Source organism: Notothenia rossii, assembly GCF_949606895.1.
Source record: "Notothenia rossii genome assembly, chromosome: 12".
Lineage (NCBI taxonomy): Eukaryota > Metazoa > Chordata > Actinopteri > Perciformes > Nototheniidae > Notothenia > Notothenia rossii.
Window position 1 is genome coordinate 8,829,995 of NC_136911.1, and position 24,302 is coordinate 8,854,296.

The 24,302-nt window shown below is 40.2% G+C and overlaps 1 protein-coding gene and 1 long non-coding RNA gene across 5 annotated transcripts in view; one reads left to right on the forward strand and one right to left on the reverse strand.

The window, feature by feature from the left end:
• The first annotated feature begins 4,699 nt into the window (after nucleotides 1-4,699).
• bambia (BMP and activin membrane-bound inhibitor homolog a) lies at nucleotides 4,700-9,406 on the forward strand. Its single transcript, XM_079661416.1, has 3 exons — nucleotides 4,700-5,299; nucleotides 6,959-7,240; nucleotides 8,337-9,406. Exons 1-3 carry the CDS (start codon nucleotides 5,224-5,226, stop codon nucleotides 8,753-8,755), a joined length of 777 nt encoding a protein of 258 aa, XP_079517542.1. The 5' UTR covers nucleotides 4,700-5,223; the 3' UTR covers nucleotides 8,756-9,406.
• Nucleotides 9,407-13,724: 4,318 nt separating this feature from the next.
• LOC307026720 overlaps nucleotides 13,725-24,302 on the reverse strand; it is a 197,170-nt gene continuing 186,592 nt past the window's right edge. For 3 of the 4 annotated variants that reach the window (XR_013804434.1, XR_013804436.1, XR_013804437.1), the window contains one exon: nucleotides 13,725-14,759. This is a non-coding gene — a long non-coding RNA (uncharacterized lncRNA). Of the gene's footprint in view, nucleotides 14,760-18,445; nucleotides 18,566-24,302 lie in introns of all 4 variants that reach the window. The other variant, XR_013804435.1, reaches the window with a different exon arrangement.

Genomic DNA, 24,302 nt, shown 5'->3' on the forward strand with positions numbered 1-24,302 from the left:
AAGCAACTACTACTCTAAGGATTAAGTATAATATTCAATTAAAAAAGGGAAACTTAAGGGAAAACTAACCATTTGCTATAACTTACATGAACAGTTTAACCTTTAGACTCTACTGCCCTCTGCTGGTGTTTCAGTGTTATTTAAATAACATGCCAACGTAGTGGACATGACTCCTCTAGCCTCAGAATATCTACAGGTGGACTTAAGTAGCTTTACTAAAGGCTTATTGATGTTGAAGAAAAGTAGGCTGGTTATTTGTAACACATCGGATTTAATTTACATTCTAATTCAGACAACAGCGATAGCAAACTCTACTACAACACTCAATAGTACTAAGATTACTTTGGTTTAAATCTGCAAAAATCAATGCATTTATCCATACTTGCTAAATGTTTAATTTGAAGCACAAGTAATAAGCAGTGAACCTGACTTTTGGACTGAGGATATTATTAACATACATCAAGTATTATTTATGTATACATTTCCCATTACACCATATTAACTCAAACCTTTTTTTACATGATTATTTAATATGTCATGGTTTGATGTCCGAGCTAGACAAAGGGGAAAGTACTGATCCAGTGAATTGATGATTCTTTCTTGTATAAATGTCATATTTTAATATTACAGTTTAATATAACTGTGAAGACACACTAGCCAACAAAAATATTTATTTAAAGTAATATAGCTTATTTATTAAATTCAAATGAATCAATTCAAAATCTTACTCAATGCTGTGTGGATAGACTTGAGAATAACTGTTGCACATACAAATGTTATACCATGAAGTTCCTACAGAGGGCGGTGTCTCTCCAATAATAGGTTGCATCAAGAAAATCTTACACAAGGTCCCCTCCATGGTCAGATCTTTTGTCTGTAGACCACAAAACAATGTTTTAAGGAAATACAAAATTCCATATTTTCAGCTCCATGCATGGGCTTTAAATGGATGAGGAGAAGTTTGGAAAAAGGTACTTACATGTGAATATAAGAGGGTTTTTTGCCACTTTTTCTAATGTATTTGTTTGTATAAAAAGTAAAACCACCTTAAATTAATCTTGACCTCTTGTATTGAGATACTTCATTTTACTATGACTACATTTTATATGTGGCTGTTTTGATTATGTTGAATGAAACAGCTGATATATGTAGGGAGAGTAGTAGAAGTAGAGATATTTTCTTTTTGTTCCCCTTTTTTGCTCTCTGCATCAGTAGAACAACAGACATTTAACCGTATTGTTTGGGTTTGCACTGTACACACATCGGTCATAACAATTTTACCTTTTCTAATCAGTAGTTTTCATGTGTTCTCAAGGTATCAAAAACTGCTTCTACTTCCTGCAGAACTGTATTATTTCTTCATAATCCCCCATATTGTCATGCACTAAGGAGGCATCACTCTTCGTGCTCAAACGCAGTTTATCTACACAGTCATCTCTGAATGTGGATAAGAGGACAGAGTGCTACTGAATTAATTCCCAACATAAAAACAAAGGTGGACGCTTTCAGTTTCCTGCATGCGAGCACTCTAGATAAAGTCAGCATGAGTGCATGTGAATGCTGAGCCTGTAACCCAATCTGTAACATCAAAGCTGCTCCCGGCACATCTCCAGTATGGATCCACATAACTGCTGCTGGACCTCTGACTCTGATGCTGCGCTCCATTATCTGGAGGAGAATAAAATGGATCATGAAGGATGGAGACAGTCTGCCTGTCTCTGATTCTTCAGAAACCTTGATATGGCTCACATCAAAGAGAGAGGAGGAAGCCAGGAGGTGTCGGAGGAAGTGTGTCTACCCGGGTGTGTGTCCTCGTGGATCATAGAGGGAGTTTTGATCTTCAAAGTGGGAATATTTAGAGCAGGTCATTTTGTCGGGTTAGGACTCATGAGAAAAGTGGTTTTAGAGACTTCTATTTAAAGTTTAAATCCAGTTTTTGAGTCATCTACTATGGTAGACTTGACCTCCACACCCCCCATTAACTCAGCAGCAACCCAGCCATCGTTGGCCTAGCAGTAGGGGGGCTTTTGTTAAGCAAAGCCCATACATTCTGTAGCAGGTCACACCTACAGTGTCTCCTAATGTGTGAAAGCAGACAGCCTGTGGGGTGTAATCTCCCTAAAAGGCCACTTACATGAAACCCCCTCATGATGAAGGCTTGTCGACGCTCATCCTCTCAGCATGTAAAGACACACAGTTTTGTTTTCTTAAACAACGTTTCCCAGTCTGGAAGTTGGAAGTCTTGACAAAACAAGGCTAGGTTTTCATTAAGATTTCATATGTATTCTTAATTTAGTCACATAAAAGAATGGTACAACACGTTGGTTTTACTTGTCACAAAGAGCTCTGAGCTTGTGAAAACAGTTGCATGATGACCTCTGTGTCTTTAGAGGGAGCGTTCACAGGTCTATGAAAACAGCCCTTATGATGTCATAGTAGTGATGTCATGCAAGGTATTTATCGGAAAATATATTTCGGTAAAGCCTGGATTAAAAAAACGAAGGTGTTTGTTAGAGATGAGTGGATTTACCAAGCAGGGAAGGTCAAACATAAGTCAGGATGACTTTGTCCCTGCTTCACAGAGTTTGACCATTCCTTTTTATATTCTAAATCAGGACACTTTTAATATGGGCAATACTACAATGTCTTAAGTGCCTGTGATGAGGCCATATTTTAAAAATAAAATCCTCATACCAGTTATGACCAACAGATGGTGATGTTTAACTATCCAACACAAGTTATTGCAGCATTAAAGAGGCTGAACAATCTACTAAAAAAGGGCCTTTCTGATCCTATTAAACTAAATGAACTCCAAACATTGTGAAATAAATCTCCTAATTGTATATTTTAATTCATTTATATTAGGAGGCACAGTCATAGACAACCGCATATTTTGCCATAGGGGCTCCCATGCCTATATGAAAAATAATTACACCTAGTATCACATAAACTGGTTAACTCTGGGAGAATAAAACGTGTATTTCTGCTGACTTCCTCCCTTCTTATGCAACTCTCAGTAAAGATAAAAGCTGTAGTCGTGGACTGGCGCCTCTGTGTAATTGCAGATAATTACGGTAATTGCAGTGAGTAGGCCTATGTTCCCTAAAGCGGTATCCTCATCCTGTTGTCTATTGCACACAACCAAGGCCTGCTATGCTTTATTTCTAGAGGAATGGGTCTTCCCTGATGATATCATATTCATTTTAAGATTCTTTAAGTTCTTTAAGTTATAATTTGTTCGTCGTATCGTTTGAGATAACACAACTCAAATTGAAACTCTCAAAAATTAATCAAAGCTTATCTATATATAAACATGCATTAAAGCTATAAAGAGTATTGATTTTTTAACCATTGACCTGATCGGGCACGTGTGTCTTGCATGCCGATTTTAAAATGACAATCGTGTCTAGTGCTCGCTCTGTGTGTGTGTGTGTGCGTGTGTGTGCGTGTGTGTGTGTGTGTGTGTGTGTGTGTGTGTGTGTGTGTGTGTGTGTGTGTGTGTGTGTGTGTGTGTGTGTGTGTGTGTGTTTCGTCTCGGTGGCGCCATGTGCCTTTTTGGATTGCTAATTTGTGTAAACGGCTGTCCGGCTCTGCTCCCGGCAGCAGCAGCAGTCTGTAGCCTGAAGGGAAGCGGCTCAGCGCGGCGTCACTCTGGCTGCCGGCTCGATGACACTGCAGGTACTGCTGCAGACCGACCAGGGTTCACTTGCACAACATTTACATATATTAATTTAAATGCATGGAACCTGGGATGACACACTACATATGGTATATAATGATGTTGCTATGTCATTAAATCATTGAAGGAATCTTAACCTTCCATTTCTAGAGAATAATCTGCACTTTTGGGAACTATTTTACTCTTTATATCGCTTTTGGTTGCATAATCCCGCTAACACGTATTTATAAAAGCCTTGCATTTTTTATGTATTCTTATATAAATGAACTAAGTTACATATAGGCTAACAGGATAAGGGAAGGTAGATTTGTTTGTGTTGAGGATCATATTTGTTACGTAATGATTACACATGCAACACTGAAGGATGTAAATCAAATAGGCTTTGTTATGGCACTGTCCAGGAGTTGACATAAGTTTATATTTCAATGTTTAAATGGTGATCAATGTAACAAAGCAACATTTTCAGGCTATGTTGTTAATGGCAACCTCATGCTGCCCCAATCAATGGAGTTTATAAATGACATATGGAATATGGTGTTATGGAAATGAATGATGATGAATGGCTTGACCTGGGTCATCAAGCGAGAGAGGGACAGAGAAAATAGAACCGGAAAAAGGGTGAAATGGTCTAAAAAATAAAACAAGGGGAAACATATAAATCTTTTAAATTGGACCTACATAACAGTTGAGTAAGTGATAGTGCAGCAGGGATTTATTATTTAGTTTTTTGATGAAACATACCATTTGTAAAGCCCACTTCATGAGGTCGGGCTACATTATTAATGTATATTGTTAATGTATCATATTTTGTGCATTTATTGTCAATTAAATGTATGATGTTTGACCTTCAATATTGTTATTTAAATAATGTATTTTTTCCCTAATTGTAATCGCTTTGTTGCTAGGTTATAGAATACACTTCCCTTGCCTTATTTTGAAAATGATTACCGGAAACAGAGTCATTATGCATCCTAAGATCCTAACTGATTTCTCTCTCGGTGGTTTGGCCAATCAGCTTGCAGAGGGCGGATCTCTGACAGACCACAACTATTTCTCCTGCTAAATCTTGTGTGTCCGGAGTCTGTGTGCAGTCTTTGGTACAGCGGTGTTCTCCGTCTTTTTCGAACATTTCTCCGTCCAGGAATACAAAAGTGATGCCTCTCCTTGACCGGTCGAATACAGAGGCAAAGGAGGACCAGCGGTGACAACTTTACATCCCATTTAACTCACTTTCCCGGAGGATATTTCCCTTTTTGTCCTTTCGGCTTGAAGAAGAAGACGTTGTGTTTTGGGTCCTCCAGTAATGTCGGACCGCTTTTAAAAACATACTTTTTCTGTCTCCATGCGGGAGAAGAAACATTTTGGAGTGTTTTTTTGATACTTTTGTATCTGTAAGGATTGTGAGCAGTCGTGTTTCAGCACGGGAATGACTCATGTTTGGCCGTAGCTTCATGTAAATATTTTTGTCGTCCAGCTCTTCGCTCAGCGGACTCAAGCCGCTGCTACTGGATATACGAGGACTTTAGCGCAGTAACTTGCTGTAAATGGATCGCCAGTCCACTTTCATTTCCCTTTGGCTACAACTGGAACTTTGTGCCATGGCTGTTCTTCTTACTAAAGGTATAGACTTTGTTCTGGGTGACAGGGCATGTTCATTCGCTTATTAAAACTAATATTTTACAGTGATAAACCAGGACTGAGTTTACACCTCACTAAACGGCCGGACTTGACTCTTAAACTTGTTTTAAAGTCGTGCTTCGTTTACTCAAAATGTCCCTTCTTAGCAAGAAAACAATGTTGCTTTTTGCCCGTATAACCTATTTCAGAAAACACTGGAATAAAGCAACGTTCCGGAGGAGAGTTGAGATAACTCTACTTGTAATCATTGAAAACAAACTTGATTTACATATTTTAGGGCCTGTTTTATGCCAATGTACATTACACATGACTATTATTGGATCAAATCCTGTAATAACTGCATCGTAAACAACTAAATGACTTACAATTATTGACTTCTTTAAAGAAAATAGCCCTGCATTTTTTCCCAGATATAATTCCCAACTTTATATTCCAAATGATAACAGTGTTATTAAATGGCAACAGTTATTATTTGCAGATAACACTCATATTCTGTCTTTGCCTGTTGTGTTTCACTTGGATAACTCCATGTTTAACTCAGTTTTGAAGCTGCCATTCATAGAGGACTGAGCAGGGCTAACAGGCAGCCCCCCCCTCCCTTATCCCACAAAGGGGCCTCTCCTTTCTAATGAAATATTCTCCAAATGACCTGCCCGGGCCCTGCTGCTCCAATCATTCACAGGGAAAACACTGATCTGATGAATGTGCTCCTGCATTCAGAGGCTCCACCACAGAGAGGAACACTTTCTGAAACTTTCATCATCTGGCTGATGTCATTTTAGCCTAATTCTTTAATGTAGCACATGAAAACCAAAGGCAATACTTTTGTTGTATTGTTATAATTCCACACATTAAAACAGATCCTACAATAATCATTATCCTTTAAAATATCACTAGAGGACATCACAGCTCATCAACAGAAGTTTATAATAATCTTAAAGTCATGTTTTTTTTTTTTTAAGGACAGATCCATTTGTTATTTTTAAAGATTTCAAGGAGAAGCCACGGCTCCAGTAATGAGTGGGCCCGTGTAGAAGCAGGCAGCCGTAATGATATGGTTGCTGGAAGCTCTTTAGATGGGACCTCGGTGCACCCTGCCCCCCCAGGCAGTCCTGACCACAAGTGAAGCTTTGCGTGCAAACGGGGGGGGGGGAGAGGAGACTCCGGCCCCCTCCTCCCTCTTTACAAGTTTCCATTTGGGTTGAAAGAAATTGACTTTGGCAAACAAACCACTAATTATAAGCTACACGGTTCCTGTTTTATAATACAGACAAAAAGGGCAATTTTGCACGAGAAGCTCTTGAAATGAAGCTGCTGAATTGATGCAAAAAGTGGAATATTCCCCTGAGGTCTTTAAAAAAGTTACCTGGCTGTTTATTGCCGCGCATAGCACACACTTTGCGAGCAAACACACTTTCAAAATAAAAGTATAGGAGACCACAGACTGCCTATGATGGGATTAAGTCCTTAAAGCATAGGAAAAGCAGATGTGGAATATGTTTTCATACAAAATGACATACTAATAATAATGATACCATTTAAATCAACATCCTGGTATTGGTGACTTACTGAACCCTGACAAACACAAGCCATGTTATTGTCAGAAAAGCTCTTCTAACCCTGACCCTTTTTCTTTTCCAGGAGAAATAAGGTGTTACTGTGATGCGCCACACTGCGTTGCCACGGGATACATGTGCAAGTCAGAACTGAACGCCTGCTTCACCAAGGTCCTGGACCCGCTCAATATAAACTCCCCGCTCACCCATGGGTGTTTAGACCCCATCGTCAACTCTGCGGACATCTGCAGCAGCAGCTCCAGGGCCGTGGACATCCTGAGTGGGGCCTCGACGTTGGAGTGTTGCCACGACGACATGTGCAACTACAGAGGCCTTCACGACCTGGCGCACACCAGGGACTCGACAGGTAAAAGACGAAACCCTCGTACAGCTCAATCCCTTTCTGTCAGGATGTTTGCTTTTTCAATGAAATTCTCTTAAAACTGCTTTAAAAATGATTGCACTCTTTGGGGGGATTTTTTACGATTCCTCCTTAGCAAATATTCAATATTTGACTCTTTCCTGTTCCAGAAGTAATACGTTTAGCTGTAGGGTTCTTCAAACACTCTGCTGTTTATGGACATGCAGGCCACCCTTGCCCCTCCACCCCTTCCGAGCTTTACAGAACTTCAATTTGACTTTTAATAGGATCCAGCTCTGTGCCTGGGAAGCCAAGGAGCCGCCAGTTTACCTTAAGCACTTGGAAAGAGATCAGATATATTCCTTTTTTTATGATGTGTGCACCATGTAATTTTCCCACCGAGTAGGAATGTGCCTTAGAGTGAATATCCCCTGACAAGCCTGCATGTTGGGCACTGGCTCACAGAGTTATGGAGAGATGCACAGAGACAGGAGGGGACGTTTTATTGGGACTCTGACCAGAGCACACTAGAGTTTATTAGCTCAAATTAATTATTGGCTCTGATTCTGGACAGGGTGACTCATTTCTGCGCTTTCTCACTCTCCCGCTCTTGTTTGTCCGTCTTATTTTCTCTATGTGGTTACTGGAATACCTGGAGAGAAGAGCTTATTTTTAGTATGTCTTTAATCTGAGTAAATGAAGAGATGAGTTGTGCCAGATTTAGCTTTTACCTCATTTCAATTTGCAGTGCATACTTCTACACACACTTAAAACACGACATAGTCTCTATCACTCTAACAATTATACAGACAGGTCAAAGTAGAGAATGGTGAAAAAAACTGCATATTTATCAGTGCAGCTCAACATTTAAATTCATTTCAACTTAAAACTCACATTACGCTCAAGTTAATGATGTCAAGGTTTCTCAATATCTTTTTTTTCTTAACATGGGAAAAAGAGTGTGAACACTTTAAGCTCAGCTGGAATCATATGATCATTAAAGTGCAACTCCATTCATATATTCAAACTTTGAAGGCACATAAGAGTATATAATAGCAGCGGAAACATGTGAGTTAAACAGTTGGTTATCTTTATTTTTCAGATCATAGCCGCTACCAGCCGGACACCAACAACAGGAACCTAGTGACCCGGGTTCAGGAACTAGCCTCGGCCAAGGAGGTGTGGTTCCGGGCGGCGGTGATCGCGGTCCCCATCGCCGGCGGCCTCATCCTGGTGCTGCTCATCATGCTGGCGTTGCGAATGCTGCGCAGCGAGAACAAACGACTTCAGGACCAGCGGCAACAGATGCTGTCGCGCCTCCACTACAGCTTCCACGGCCACCACACCAAGAAGGGCCACGTGGCGAAGCTGGACCTGGAGTGCATGGTGCCCGTCACGGGACACGAGAACTGCTGCCTGACCTGCGACAAGATGAGGCAGGCCGACCTGGGCAACGACAAGATCCTGTCTCTGGTGCACTGGGGGATGTACAGCGGCCACGGGAAGCTGGAGTTTGTATGATTCTTGCCGGGAACTCTGACATTGACACAAACAGCCTTCTCTAACGTTGGCTTTCTTCTTTTTAAAAAGACATTCCCATGTTTTTGTCCATCGGGCTGTTGGGTTCAGTTCTTTTTAAACCAGTGGCGAAAAAATACGAGACTGATCTCATGCCGTGTGGTTTTTGCTAGAGGAGCACTTTACTTGAAAATGAAAAGGCGAAGCAACGAGGAGCTGTATTTAAAAACTTGAGAGGGCAGAACTGAGGTGGAGTGAGCGCTCCGTCACTGCTCCTGAGGATCCTGGACTTTAACACTGAGCGCTGAAGGATTCCAAATCTGTCTTATTTGCACATTTGTAAAAAAAAAAAAAAAAAAAGTTGTCGTTGCTTAAAACAAGAATTTTACACTGACACCAGGGTACAAAAAAACAACTTGTCTGAGGAGTAAAACAAATTCAGTGTTTGACTGTAGGTGTGCACACTCCTCTGTGTACATTTCATGATTCAAGCTTATTGTAAAGATTTTAAATATATATATATTTTTGTCTGATAAAACTGACCGGTGTGTGTCTTGCTCTGGGTGAATGTCCAACATCTCTCTCTGTGATCAGACTATAAGCTTGATTGTGAGTGTGAAAGAAAACCTTCCATTAAAATGACTTTTTATTTAATTCACGATTCATTCTTGTGTTTTTACTTCATATTTAAAACAGTGAAAGATTAGATCAATCTGATAAAAAAAATAAGGTGTGTGTGTGTGTGTGTGTGTGTGTGTGTGTGTGTGTGTGTGTGTGTGTGTGTGTGTGTGTGTGTGTGTGTGTGTGTGTGTGTGTGTGTGTGTGTGTGTGTGTGTGTGTGTGTGTGTGTGTGTGTGTGTGTGTGTGTGGCCTTGTTATACAGTGAGCTGCTACATCTGTCAGTTGTTCTTGAACCCTCTCCAAAGGTCACGTTTTAACTTCTCTTCCCCCCCCCCCCCCCTCAGGAGTTAAATGTATCCTGGAAGTAGTGGAGCTATTTATTTTATCATTACTCTAATACCTCTGAAGAGCCCATTTACTGGATGTCAGTTAAACACTGTCCCCCCTGTGTTCAGCAGACTGTTTAATATTATTTTTGGTCTTTTTTAAAACATGGCTGGTGGTCTATATTTTTCTTGTCCAAGAGTTCCATAAAAAAATACAACCAACAAATATTGTGTCTATTAAAAGCGATAACCCCCCCCCCCCCCCCCCAGTAAAACACCTCAGTGAGCCACACTACAGCCTCCTGCTGTCAGAGACATTAGTAAGACTTGTATCAATCCGCAGCTGAAAATAGTCCCTGAGAAATCCACCACCTTTCTATTTTGGGTAACATTTGCTAAAAACTATATTTGTGACCAAACAAAGATCCTTATTATTTCCAATGGGCTTGAGCCTGAGTGCAATGACTAATATTTTCTGGTTTTGTTCTTTTATTGGGATTTGATGATAATTAGAAGATAACTGCAGTCTTGTGCTTTACCAGTCATTTTTTGTTATTAAATAGCTTGTTTACCCAATACACAAAGTGTTACCTAGCCAATAGATTTTTTTTTTCTGGGTTTTTGAGTGAAATATACTCAAGGGCTGTTCAAGATCTTGCAGGAAAGCTCTTTTTGCAGGATATTGCAATTACTATTGCTATATTTCCACAAGTCATACTCATACTACCCTCAGTCACTGGAACATCATATTCAAACCATTAAGGGAGACTGTCAATTCCTGGCAAATCTGTATCCAAATAGCAACAAGTAGAACGGCAAAAGCTTGATTTTGACAGTTTGTTTGGCACCTGGGGTTAGGTTTCTGTCTCACTCATTCGTCAGGAGTTTCTCAACTCCAGCTGAATATTTACGTTTCCAGAAGCCCAAATGTCACAGTAATCATGACGGGACTGCAAAAGTCAGTGTGTTATGTACAGCCTGCGTCACACAGGGCAAGATGGGTTGTTGGGTTGAAAGGTTCACACACTTTATTCTCCCTTATCACCATGGCAACCGCAAGTAAGACATCCTGTAAGTAGTTCAAAGTCGAGGTCCGCTTCAGTGAAGAGTGTGTGTCTCCGTGCTGAGCGGTGACCCTTGTTTCTTTCCATTAGGAAGACAGGAAAACACTATTAACAGCTAACCACTTAGCGGCAGCTTGCATTAGCGAGACTCAGCCCACGCTCAGGGCCTCCCCCAGGACTATTACCCCTGTAATAATAACAATGTCCTCTGCCTGGCCTGCCTAATGTGACTGCTGTTTTCTTTAGCCTGATTCCACTTTGCTGGCTCACCCGTGGGTGTCAGGTGGCCACGAGAAGATTAAGAAATCAACATATGTGAGACTTAAGAGCATTGTTTTTATCTTTGAGGAGACATAAGTTTAATGCAGTGGTATATTAACTACGTTTAGTACAATTCTGAACTACTAATACATTTCAATTTCCTGCACCTCAGGAACCTATAGGTTAAAAACATTTGATACTTTCATGACTTTTTCAAAGCCACCCAGCAGTATTTCTAGTAAAAACCTTTTTAAAAAGTCAACCATTAAATAATGGGCCATTTTGTATAGTGAGTTCCTTTACTTTTGTAAGTAAATGTTACTTTAGTACTATAACTTAAGTAAAGAATGTAGGTCTTTACGTATAACTAGAGTGTTTCTTCATTGTGGCAATACTTCTCTAACTTAAGTAAAGGAGTAAATCTCCACCACTTATTATATTTAAGTACGGAGACACACTTTTCCTTTGTCTGGCTGCTTATGCATTAAATATATGCACACCACCTAGACCACCACAGACAAACCACCTCAATGTGCTACTGTATCCAGGCCGACATCCAGCAGTCACAACTCTGCCTTGACAATAGCCGTCGCGCATCGGCCATTTTGTGCAGCACTAGGCGGTCAAGCTGTTTGTATTCACATGCAAATTTAATGAGGTGGCTCACCGGCCTCTATCAAAAGAGCCCCAATTTGTTTAGAAGTGACTCCAATGGACCCCCACCATCAGAGGATTTATGTACAACTCTCACTGTACTGTATTTTTTTTATCCGCTTTTACAATTTCATCATCACTTCCAGGCCTCTTTCTTTCCTCAGGTGGGTGACATTCCTGAAGCAGGGCTAACAACATGCAGGCATTTAAATATGTGAGGTGCTGCCTCTGTGTTTCCCCCCCTGCTACCCTTTGCAATAATGCAGTAATAGTCCAGTAAGGCCTTGTACCGACTGTGAAGGGAGCAGCATGTGGAACAATATATGAAGTGTAAACACACATGGAACCTGTTAACACCTGGGCACAGTAATGGATGCACACCTCCCAGGGTAGTAACAGGCCTTTCTAAATCCTTGTATGTTTTTCTTGGTTTTCTTCCCTCCATGTCCTCACATCCACCATGTTCCACCAGGTCTCCTGTTCCACTGGCGGAACACACACTCACTTAGTGTTTGCCCTCCATTAATGTTACAGTAGTCAAAATGAATATGGACAATAATGGCGACAGAGCCCTTATATGATATACTGGTAGCATGCAAAAGCTTCGTTTCAGTGTGAAGCAGTCCCAGTCTAAATCATATCGCTGATACTTGAAGGCTGTTTAACAGTTCCCAAGCACAAACAAATACAGACATTCCAGAAAATAAACACAACTGGTCATTCCAGAAGTCCAAAAAAATGAAATAGGATAAATTAATTTACAAATCAGCATGACTGCGGAGACAAATCATCCTCTGTGGTGACAGACATCCGCTGAAATAAGACATGATCTAAATATTTAGCCAACTCATTTCCGTCCAATGGATAAAACTACGGCTCCAGTGCATGTCTTCATACACCTCCTCCCCCCATCTAAACATTTACCCAAGTATGTTGTTAACATCTAGATATACATCTGCCCCAAAAGAAAAATAATAATGTTAGGAATGTTTACAGGACGGACTGGGCTTCTTGAAGCTAAATGTCAGTCTGTAAATAGCAAAAAGGTTTTGTTATGTTTCTAAGAGAGGGGTTTTTAGCCAATCCAGCAAGAAAGTGCAAACAGAATGTGTGCACACACTTGTTATCCATGTCTAGGAGCCAGGAGGATCACACACACACAGGGCACACATCACTGAGCTGTCAGGTACAGGTGAACTCTCTCAGGGGCTTCATGGATGACGTGGTGTCTCATGTTGTCCTCTTTGTGCAGCCAAGGGCACTCACTGGCCCCTATCTGTCAGCTGGGGGCCACCAGGCCACTAAAGACAGATGGCAGAACAATGTCCCCCCCCCCTTCCTCACTGCGGTAAGAGGCAGACTGTCCCTCCAACCTCATTCACTCACAGATGACATGAAAGGATGTTGTAGCTACTGTACATGAGTGGTAGAATGTCTTGTATGTGTTGGTACTGTGACCTAAGTTGCCTGATTACTCGTGCTACTGTTGCTTTTTTGAAGTGGGATTCTATATATTCATTGTCAATTTTGTGTTTCTACATTTCTTTAACCTTATCTTTCTTTCATTGATTGCCAACATGTTGACCAACTGACGGTTCTCTAAGGCCCCTCCCTCTTAGAAACTGTTGCTCAACATGTCAAACGTTCTAGTCTTGGACTGGATATATGCAGTTTCCAATGATGAACAGTCAAAGATTTACAACTCAAACTATTTTTAAATGTATTTTTTTTAAAGAATGAATCGCTTCTGGATATAACATTGGCCTACATGCAGACAAAACAGATTCTCATTTTTAGAGGCCGACAGCCTCTTTTGTTCTGATGGCTGGCAGATTTGATGTGCTGTAGCTAGCTAGCTAATTAAGCTAGTTTTTCAAATAGGTTGACTAATGTTTAAAACTCTTGTAGTTCTTTAGTAGGCAAAGCAGAACATAGCCACTTATGTTAGCTTACATACCAACTCTCACACAATGGGGACATTTCAAAGTGTTTTTTTTAATGTAATTAGTCAACCAAAAAAACCATTTAGTATGAAATGATGCTGGCCAATTACTATAAGAACTAAGCTAGACAGACATTCTAGCATTTGAAGCACACAAACATGATTGAATCCATTACTTCTTTTTATGATTTTAGTAAACATGTAGGCCTAATGTAAGAATCAATATGGAGTTCTGAAACGTGCAAGGCCAAAAAATGCACAGCACTTCACCGCGTCTAGTTATGGTATTATATGGCACAATTCATGATTGGACAATTGCTGGGTTAGCCAACAGTTCATCACAATCAACTACCTTTTAACAACAATAAATACATGGTTGGTTTGAATTGATGTTTGTAAACTAAAGAGCTACCATGGTAACATAATGAACACTTAATAAACATGAATCTGTGGCGGAAGGAAAGGCACCTAGAGGTGTGGCTACCTCCTGAAGCTTGCGTGCATGCTGAGGACTGATCATAATGGCTCCCACAAAGCCATTTAGCTTGGCAGCATGCCAGCCTTTTTTCAAACTAACAGAGATGAGCACCTTGAGCTGGCAGCATAGCCTTGGGACCTGATGCTAGCTGGCTGGCTCTGATGTGTGTTCATTGTGAGTGTAGATCCCAGGGATTACCGGGCTGAAAGCAGAGAAGCTTGTGTCTCTCTGACAACGTCTCTGTGTGAGCTAGGCTAAACCATATCAGTTTAGGAAGTGGTCTAAAATAACATGCGGCTGCCCGGTGAGATAGATTCTTCCAGATTTTATACACTGAAGCTGGTGTTACATTTAAATTGTTTAAGTCTAATCTCACACCAATACAGGACACTATGTTCCGGATTTTAGCTACATAATAAGTGCAAGAAGGGGCAGGCAGAATCATTGGGCTCCATAAACAGGCAGGCAGACAGGGTCAGCGCGGATCATTTGAAATGCTGGAGCACTTGGCAGTACACACATGAAAATATGGCAGTAACAAAGGGAGAATGAGCTGGTATGCTCTTGGGCTAATGAGGGGATGAGCTGCAGGTGGGGAGATGGGCTGGGCCAATCAGGTGAGGGCAATGAGCTGATTGCAAGAGCCAGGAGGAGGCGGGATCTGAAATGACAGGAGAGTTAATGTTAAACAATAAGTGTTGGGATCTTGTGACAAATGAAATTAAAACACATTGTTAACTGTGTTTACAGTTCAACATTAGGCCACAAGCATTGTTACTAATTATTCACCACTTTCTTCCATTTTATGTGAATTAATTTTGTATGAGTAATTGTTATCAGTTCCGAGGCTACGAAAGGGACGATGTTGCACTGAAGGACGATGTTTCACGCAACATATTTACTTGGTCTTAATACAATGAGTATGTGTTATTGTATGGATCAAAACATACTTGTTTGAGTTTTTCCTTCATCCTTAATCTCAACCCAGGCAATAACCTTTAGCTAGCTGAACATTTTTTTAGCCCGGGTCAGAGTTTGACCAATGAGAATTATATTCCATACATTTTTGAGAAGGATAATGGTCCTTGTTTTTAGTCAAACTTTATTCTATTCTAGCTGTAGATTCTTGTATTTTTTTTAATGGATTTTTGTTATGTTTCTGACCACAACCTTTTACCATTTTCATTATAAACATATTTTATACTCTGTGCCTAATAAAGAATATCAATTACAGTTGAGCACTAGAGTAAAACAGCTAAAGGTATGCTCATGTGAACTTTATCCTTAAGGAGATGAATAATTTTTATTTTGTTTCCCATTTTACAGACATTAAGACAAGCTAACCTCACTCTGATAATGTGATTACAAGGATCGTATAGACTAAATAATGTGGACTGACTGTATAACAATACATAGTTAACTACTGCTTCTACATCGTGTGTTTATTCTGGCTTTGTCAAGAATAGCCGTCCAACATGTTGAGGAAAAATGCTCGGGTGTGTATTATGACAGAGAAGACCCGCCACTTCACACGCTAAAGGAGTCTGTGAGTGATAAAAGCAAGTGGAGCGCAAAAATCCTCTCTGCCTGACAAAATGAATTTATCTATTTGTTTATGTTTGAGCACCCGCTAACTGACATAGCTACCACATGTTGAGTGTAGCGCCTCGAGGCGTGTAAAATATGACATTTAGGAGCTGCTGTATGTTGGGTATCACCGGGTAATTATTTTCAAGCCGGGGTGCTTTATGATGTTTCCTTGGGAATCTTAAACGGCGGAATTTGTTTATGGGAAAATGTCTATATTACCCTTGAGAAATAAGGCCAGACTAGATCATAGTATAGCGCTGAGTTAGCCATTAGCCTAGCAAAGTAAAGCATACACACAGACAGGTTTGACTATGATCAGAAACACTGAATTGGTACATTTTTTATATGAAAAGTGTGTTTTTTGCCTTCTTTTTTGTTGTGCATTACAGTGCTATATCACAAGACAGCAACATCACCACCACCTCTCTTCCCAGACCAGTTGTGTTCTCTTGAGGAAAGACCGGATACTTATTAGCCAGTGATCCAGCACATGAGGCCCTTAACCTGCCCCCTGTTGCACAGACACTTAGGGGTCAACGCCTCCCCCATCATGTCCTTAGCAGCTTCCCCCAAAACACACTCACATACAGGCATGTGCACACACACATGATTAGACCAGACAATACGGTCAGTGTCAAGGGTTGACCCGGAAACTCCACTCCGCTCGGTTTTAAACCACTTTTGTGGTGAATGTCAACTAGTTTGCTGTTAATGTTTATTTCATGTTTACATTAGACATTATTTATCAGGAGGTTGTGGTGGGAATGACTTTTATTGCTATTAATACACTGTTTCAATGCAAATGTAATGTAACTATACATTGTAACAACTATGTAACTATATGTTGACTAAAAGTGAGTTAATCCTTAGATTTCTTTTCGTACAATAGGAGAAACTCACCTGTTGTTGTTTACCTCATTTAAGAGGTTTGTCAGATTTATTTAAATTATTCAGTCTCAACTCTTATGGCTACTTCAGTCATAATAATCCATTTTTTTACCATCGTTTATTCGGGGTGGAGGGTTAGGTTTAAAGTTAATCACTTAATCAATCAGAAAAAAGTCTTTTTTAATTGTTCTAATTATTTTTTTCATGACAGCTTTTGTCATCGTGCTATGCTGTTTCAAAGTTCATAAGCTTGTCTCCTATGTCTACTGTTTTTACTTGCAAAAGTGGGCAACACTCTGCAGTCGTATGCAACAATATTTGTATTGCTTCTTGTCAGCAGTGTTTTATATACCTTGACCACGATGCTGAATATCAATTCGATGTCTTTTTCAGCCTAGAGCCTCGACCAACAAGGAAGTTTACTCAGTCCATCAGTTGATCCCAGATCTGCCCCAGGCCTCTCTGTGCTCTTACGAGTCTGTGTCCTGTTTGGAAACTGGAGCATACAGAGATAAACAGCAGTGCCTCTGCTTATCTGGCCCTTCTTTCTAAGTATATGAAGCGGCTACCTTAAGCCCTCCAGGTTCAAACTGGCATCCAGTTTGGGAAACCGGTGAGGCAGGCCTTGTAGTTTCTTTACTTTGTGTGCTTTGGGTGTTTTTTCCATGCAGGTTTGGTGTGTCCGGTGGTTTTAGTGTTAAGTGACCTCGTCCTAACCTCAGTGTTTGAGGCTCTCAGCAGGGAGCCACCCTAAATGCTGTAGCTGTAGCCATTCCAGTTTAACACACAATCGAAGTGAGGATCTGAGGCAACCGCTCACTGTGCACCTTTCAAGCCTTACATATTCAAATTCTTGACATCTCCAAAAACCTTGCAATAAAATAAAAATGTTCCTTAGGTTGAATCAGTGTACGACAAACAGCTCTTAACTGAAAACCCAAGAGTCCCTCTTTTCCTCCCTTTATTGAACAAAAGGGGGAAGTTGGCTTCCAAACGTAAATATGTCGAGACATTGGTCCTTCTCTGGGGATTGCCATGGAACAGGTCAAGCAAAACAAACACGGGGCTTCCTCTGTCCGCTCCGTACTAAGCCAGAAATCAGGAGGTTCCCTGCATCAAACAGAGCTTTAAAGGCACTAAAAAGCACCATTAGGGGAAAAATAGGGTATTCCGAGCTTTATCTGTCAATACAAAGGTTAAAGATGTTGGAGTACGGAATGAGAAACAGGGTGAAATAGTGAAAGCAACATGCCTTTCCTCTGCGCCCGGGCCAGCTCTGCTATTCATCATCAGGTGGAAAAACTGTTTACTGCCGGGGTCAAGGTCCCTCTCACATAAGCCATTGTTGTTAAAGCGCACCTCGTGCATGGAACGGCCACACTGAAGATCATATCTAACAGGGCCCCTCTGCCCTGGGGCTAAAAGAAGCCCATTTTAACCAGATTCATAAGATCGAGTCACAACGGGACATTTAAAACCCATTTAGAGTCAGGATAAGACATCCGCACACGCTTGGTTATCTATCTCCCGTGGCTATTTTCCTTTTCTGCCCTTTTTTTATTCCTCCGAGTTAATGTTTTATTTGTGCTTTGATTTGCCCTGAGACATGCTGAATTAAACATAACATTTTATCTCCATGGCCACTCTTCGTAATTCCATAACCTGCGTGCTAGAAGCCAGGAACTCTGGCTTTCATTTGCTCCCTTTTTTTCAGTGTGGGAGGTTATGTGACCGCTCTAACCTTTTTAACATTAAAGTTTTTCCCCCTCTCAGGAGATTGTTGCGATAATCCTCCCCTTCCACCCCTTTGGTCCTTTGACTCCACTCCCCTGTGGGGTGTACAGGAAAGTGCTTTTACTGCGGTACAACCTCTGTGCTCGCCTCTTCGCTACCCCTCACTCTCCTCTTCTTTCAAGCCTGGCAACACCACAGTGTGCCACTAACCCTGGAACGTCCTGTGTGGTGGAGCGGATGGTGGCGTCCCCTCATCTGTGGAGCATTAAGAGTGAGAAGTAGATTAAGGCTGTCTCCTAACTGGACACTGGGCAGACCTCTGTAGTCTGCAGTTAGAGTAAGATGTGGGGGGGGGGGGTCACTTATTTTGACAGGAGTTATTTGATGCCAAAACATTTTCGTCAAATCTCTATTTTGAAAGCATTACTTGTGTTCAATTTGTATAAATGTTGTTATAAAATACACATTTCATAGACCTTGCACAAGAGGAAATGTTAAGTAAAGCTAATGTTAAATGCTCTATAATATCAGCTAAGATAATACATAGCAAATATCTTGGCCATGATTTCATTTTCGGCGCACTGCGTATTGCTAACAGTCCAATTAGCAACATGAGAATGGATTTGGAGTTATAAGACAACATCTAAGATGTAAGCCAATAGCTCTATTGCTTTCCACACGGACTGTTTGTGTGCATTAAACCATAGCCTGCTCAAATGTGTCCTTGCAGTCAATACAGCTTATTAGCTTTTTCACCTCTTTTTCATTCTTTGTGTTAAGCTAAGCTAACCGGCTGCTGGCTCATATTAATTGGGCAGATATGAAATTTGAATTAATCTTCTTATTGAACTTTTAGCAAGAAAGCAAAATGTCTGTAATATAATACTCACGCCACAAGTAATAACACTTCTACAGTAGTTGTGGCCCTATTGCTTAGAAACATTACTACTTATCTAAAAGAGTAGAAAAAACAACAACATTTGAATGGTTTGATCCCCTCACACGAAGGATATCAATGTTAGCATGTGACTGGGGTAACATGTTTTTGTACGTGGTAGTGGATATATGTGCATGAATAAACAGAAATAAATGAATTATACTAAACCAAACCCATTTTTCAAAACTTGAATATAACACGCATCCTGCATTATATTATTTGTTATTCTCTCCGCCTTTCTTTTAAAATATAGTTATTGCTGTTTTACCAAAATTATAATTTTTTCCCATGCTTTACCCTCTTATTCTTTTGTTTTGTAAATCAATTGCATATGTTGTTGCCTTTTTATTTGTAAGTATGTCTTAATTGTTTACATGTGCCCAAATTTGGTGAATAAAAGGGGAAAACATACAAAAGTATCATGCTGCTTGTATTTGTATTCTTTCTAAAGTTTAGTAAACTAATAATGGTCGAGTCAGCCAAAGCAAAGTGGATATTTCCAAAGTTACAATCATTTTAGTTCAAAATTCTCTCTTTGTGTGAGTATTGTATTAGGATAGACTGAGAAAAGCCCAGACCTATACTTTAAACCTATTTTTTAACCCTGTAATTTTACATGAGGTGAATCGTCAGCAGTGTTTCGGTACGCCTCTACTTGAGCCGGTATCTGGTACTCTTTCCAGCAGAGCGCTTGGGGAGTAGTGACAGGGGGGAGAGGGATGTGGGCACTGGGATGATGGTGGTGTGGGGAGGGTTAGTGTGGCAGTCTGGGACAGACAGCCATAATTTAGACCAGAGGTGGAACCTGAGAGCCCTGCAGTCTGACAGGAAGCACTGGCTTAACTCCTGTCCCATTTAGATGACAGGAGGCCCGGCCTGGCCTGGTACGGCTTGGCTTTGATGAAACCTGGGCTAGCTTTAACCTCAGACCAAACAACACTCAACTGAAGGAAAAATACATGTTTACTTAATATCATATATATAAAGGCAAAGGCATTCCAGTACTTCAAAGAGTAGCAAATGTCTCTGAAAAGTATTTGATCTGAAAGGATGAAATATAGTTGCTAGCAATGGTGGAAGAAATATCCAGAATTGCTACTTTATTAAAACAAAGCAAAACAATACCCCATTACTGGAAAAAAAAGTAATGCATTTAACCTTTAACTGCCGTACCAAGAAAAAAGCTATGGAAAAATTATTTTTTTGCATTTTCTTATCGCATGATAAATAAATAAGCACAAACACATTTTTTTTTTTTTGACTGACCACACAGTTTTGTCTTTATGAGCCTCTACCAAATGGTCGAGCTGGCCTTCTATGGTAAAAGTACATTTTCAACAATCATCATATACAGTACAGTATTTGTATGCATCAAACTCAAATAAAACACAAACTCAAATAAATGTGTTTCTTTTATGGAAAATGAGCAATATATACAACCAGATATATTCATAAAAGAGAATAAATTATAATTGTAAAAAAAAAAAAATGGAAAAAAGTAATGTAAAGTGTTTTTCATGATAAAAAAAATACTTGCTCATCTTACTGTATATGCTAAATTGGCCTAACAGGAAACCACTGGCCTAACAGAACATGTCCATATCCTGTGTTGGCCTAACTTGCTCATCTATGTGCAATTTTGGGCTGAATGCCATGCATGAAAGCTGCTATATAAATGATTATCACTCTTTCACTCTGAGACTCATATGGCAGTACTAGATTTAGTAATATTACCATGAATCTAGCCATTTATTTACCATATTTTATTGGAAAACATCTCTGAAACTCTGAAAAAGTGATATTGCTAGCTTACCATAAAAGGCCAATACGACCGATTGGTTGAGCATATTTTCAAAAAATTAATAATTACACCCTTGTTAAAACTTTTTTTGTGAATCAAGTTATCTAATTATGTTCAGTCAGTGCCCTGCCACTAAACTATGTCAAAAAAGATATGGTTACCTTTCAAAAGTTGACCAAAAAGAGTGATTTCTTCAGCTGTGATTTTTAGCATTGCCAACTTTCTCAGTTGAAGCTAGCTGAAGGGCATTATGTTTGAACCACAGTGACATCTAGAGGTTGTTTTGTGCATAACATGTCAACCAAAAGGTAGAGCTGGCTGAATCAGATGGAGTTCAACTTTATTTATTTATTTTTCAACAAGATATCAAGACGCGAAATGTGCTCTACCAAATGGTGGTGCTGGCAGTTGAAGGGTTAAAATAGTAATTCAATTAGTCTTTTTAGAAAAATAAATATTTCATTGCTGAATTTTTTGTGATGCATCATATTGAAGCTGGTAAAGGAGAAGCTAGCGTATGTAGCGGAAGCTCCATACAATAGAAATACTAAAGTAAAGTACAAGTACACCAATATTGTATTTATGTACCAATACATTATTGTACTTCCACCACTGGCTGCCGGGGGTTTGAATTCGACATTTTGAGATATAATGTTACCTAGCTCTCATTCAAATAGTGAGATGCGAACATCAATATCACTGTAATTTCTGTGCGCTAAATATAATGCTAGCTAGAAGGCAATTAGCTTAGCTGAGAATAATCACTTTAAACAGGGGTTAACAGCTAGCATTGCTCCCCTAAAATACGCGTTTCGACACCTTGAGCTTGTTAATTAACACTTCTTGTTTGTTTAATTAACAGAAATGTAAAAAGTTGTGGTTTAAGGGGGAGCTATAGTACATGCTTAAGCAATCCTTAGCATGTGCCACATCTGACGAGCAAGAATCAAATGTAGTTTGGAAGCAGACAGCCTCTCTGTGAAACACTGAGTGATTGACACCATCACTGATGTTCTTGTTAATATGTGAATAAACACTGTGAGCTGGCTGACTAACAGACTGCTGCCGTGTTAGAGCCTCTGTCTGGCACAGTGGAAAAAAGCATGAAGCTAGTTAACTGTCTCTGCTTTTAATATGGTGTTGCAGGGAGAATCTGCTCCTATTAAACTATAATGCTGCATTTAAAGCTGAGCTTAAAGAAACTACAGTCTAGTCTGGCAGACAAACAGACACAGGAGTCATGTAAACGCAGTTTTGAGAAACAAGCCGGAGCTTTGTGAAAGTTCATGTCTCCCATGTGTGTAAAAAGAGGCTTCACCATAATGTGAAGTTTCCTTTCATTTTATAGGTGAGTCTTTTCACTAGTAGCAAAGTGTTTGATATTGTGAATAAAATAAAGTACTAACATAAGTAAAAGAAGAAAATTAAAAGGTAAAACACACACGAGCATGTCTAAAAACACATACAACAGGGAAAACATAAAATAAAATCACCTAAGCTGAGTTTCCAGTCTTTGTCAATCTTGAGTAATGTCAGAATAGTGTATGTGTGTATACTTTTAGCATTGTGGGCACTTATGTCATTCACAGAGTAGGTCTGTTGTGTATGTGTGGATGAGAGAAGGACAGTGTGCCCCTACCAGTGGATTAGTGTGTGTGCGTGTGTGAGACATATCCGCTGTTGGCAAGACTTTTCCGTTCTCACAGCAGCGTCCAGGAATTTTTCATCGTCCGTTTCCCTGTTTTCATGACCAAGGGTGTGTGATGTCATCTGCATGAATTTCAAACACTATGACGGCTATCCCTCTGATTTCACCTCTGGTGCTTTTTTGCATAAAACTGTCCTGTAAAACTTATAAAACTGGTTGTATCTCCATATTCGCTGCTTTATAAAGGATTATTTTGAAGTTGTAGCTGCTAATGCTAGCTGTTTTTAGATTTTTGGAATATATTTTTTAATCCTAGCAGCTGCAGCAATCCAGCCTCACCGCAAAGATCATTAAAGCTTCATCTAATCTCCTCTAAACTCAATGAATGCTGCATTGTTGCAGGGGGTAAAGTACGTTAGTTTTGGCAGCAGGATGACGGAAACTCTGCGACAGCGCTGTGTCCTTTTGCAAAACCTGAGTCAACCAGTATGTTGTGCAGGCAAATGATAAGTGTTGGGGGGGAGGCGAGTTGACTGGGACATGGCAGCAGCAGCTCTATAAAACTGCAAACAGGAACCAGATGAGGTGCGATTAGTGCTGACAGGCAGGCTTCCCCTCTCTCTGCACGGCTTGCATGGTTCGTCCACAGACCCAAAAGTGTGCTGGCAAACACGGTTACTTTACATCAAATCTCCCCAGTGAGGATCATATTCGGTAAAATGGGTTGATTATGAGATTAAATTGCGCTAGGACAACTTTTTAAAAAAAGCATGATCTTGTTATTGAATCCTGAGGAGGTCAGGATGTGATGTTCGGGGAAAAATTGCCTGTGAATAAATGAAGTAGAATGCCAAACTGTTGGATCCCAGCTGGATTATGGGCTGTAGAAACAATTTGTCACTCATTTGTAAGCACCATCTCTTGTCCAAGAGCTTTTCCCTCCTGCAACATTCATTTGCACTGTGAAGAGCATTCGCAAATTAAATACATGACCACATTCTGGATCAATTTCAACATTTTCTCTTAGTTCCCATGGCCTCTCTGTGGTGAGCCTTCTGAGCTCTCCTACTGAACGGTGCAGCAGTTGCACAAAGAGAAGAGCTGTAGTGGGGTCCAAAACACTAGGCCCGACAGAAAGAGGGCTCCCTCAGAGCTACAGTCTCTAATTTATTAGATTTTAGAGGCAGACACAGACACGATCATGATAGCACGGTTCTCACGGCCTGGGAGGAACTCCTCCGCAACATGATCTGCCGGTGTATAATCAAATTTGCGATGTTAATAACCCTTCAAGAGTCAAGGATGTGATTGGCATCAGTGAGCTGGAGAGGGGTTTACCCCCACGTATAACAGGATTGGAAGTAAAGCTCAGCAAGTGATGAAAAGTAACTTCTTGGCTTTATTATTGGGAGCTGACTCTGTATTATATTGGCCAAGAAGATCTTTAAATGAGATTCAAAGCATTGCACACAATATAATATATCTTTTTATTTTCATTTGATGTCTTTCTTACATTTTCCCATAGGACTTAGTGATACCAATGGCAAAATGTTCCTAAACACCAACAATGCACTTGGTGAGTTAAATGCTATTAAATCTCTATATT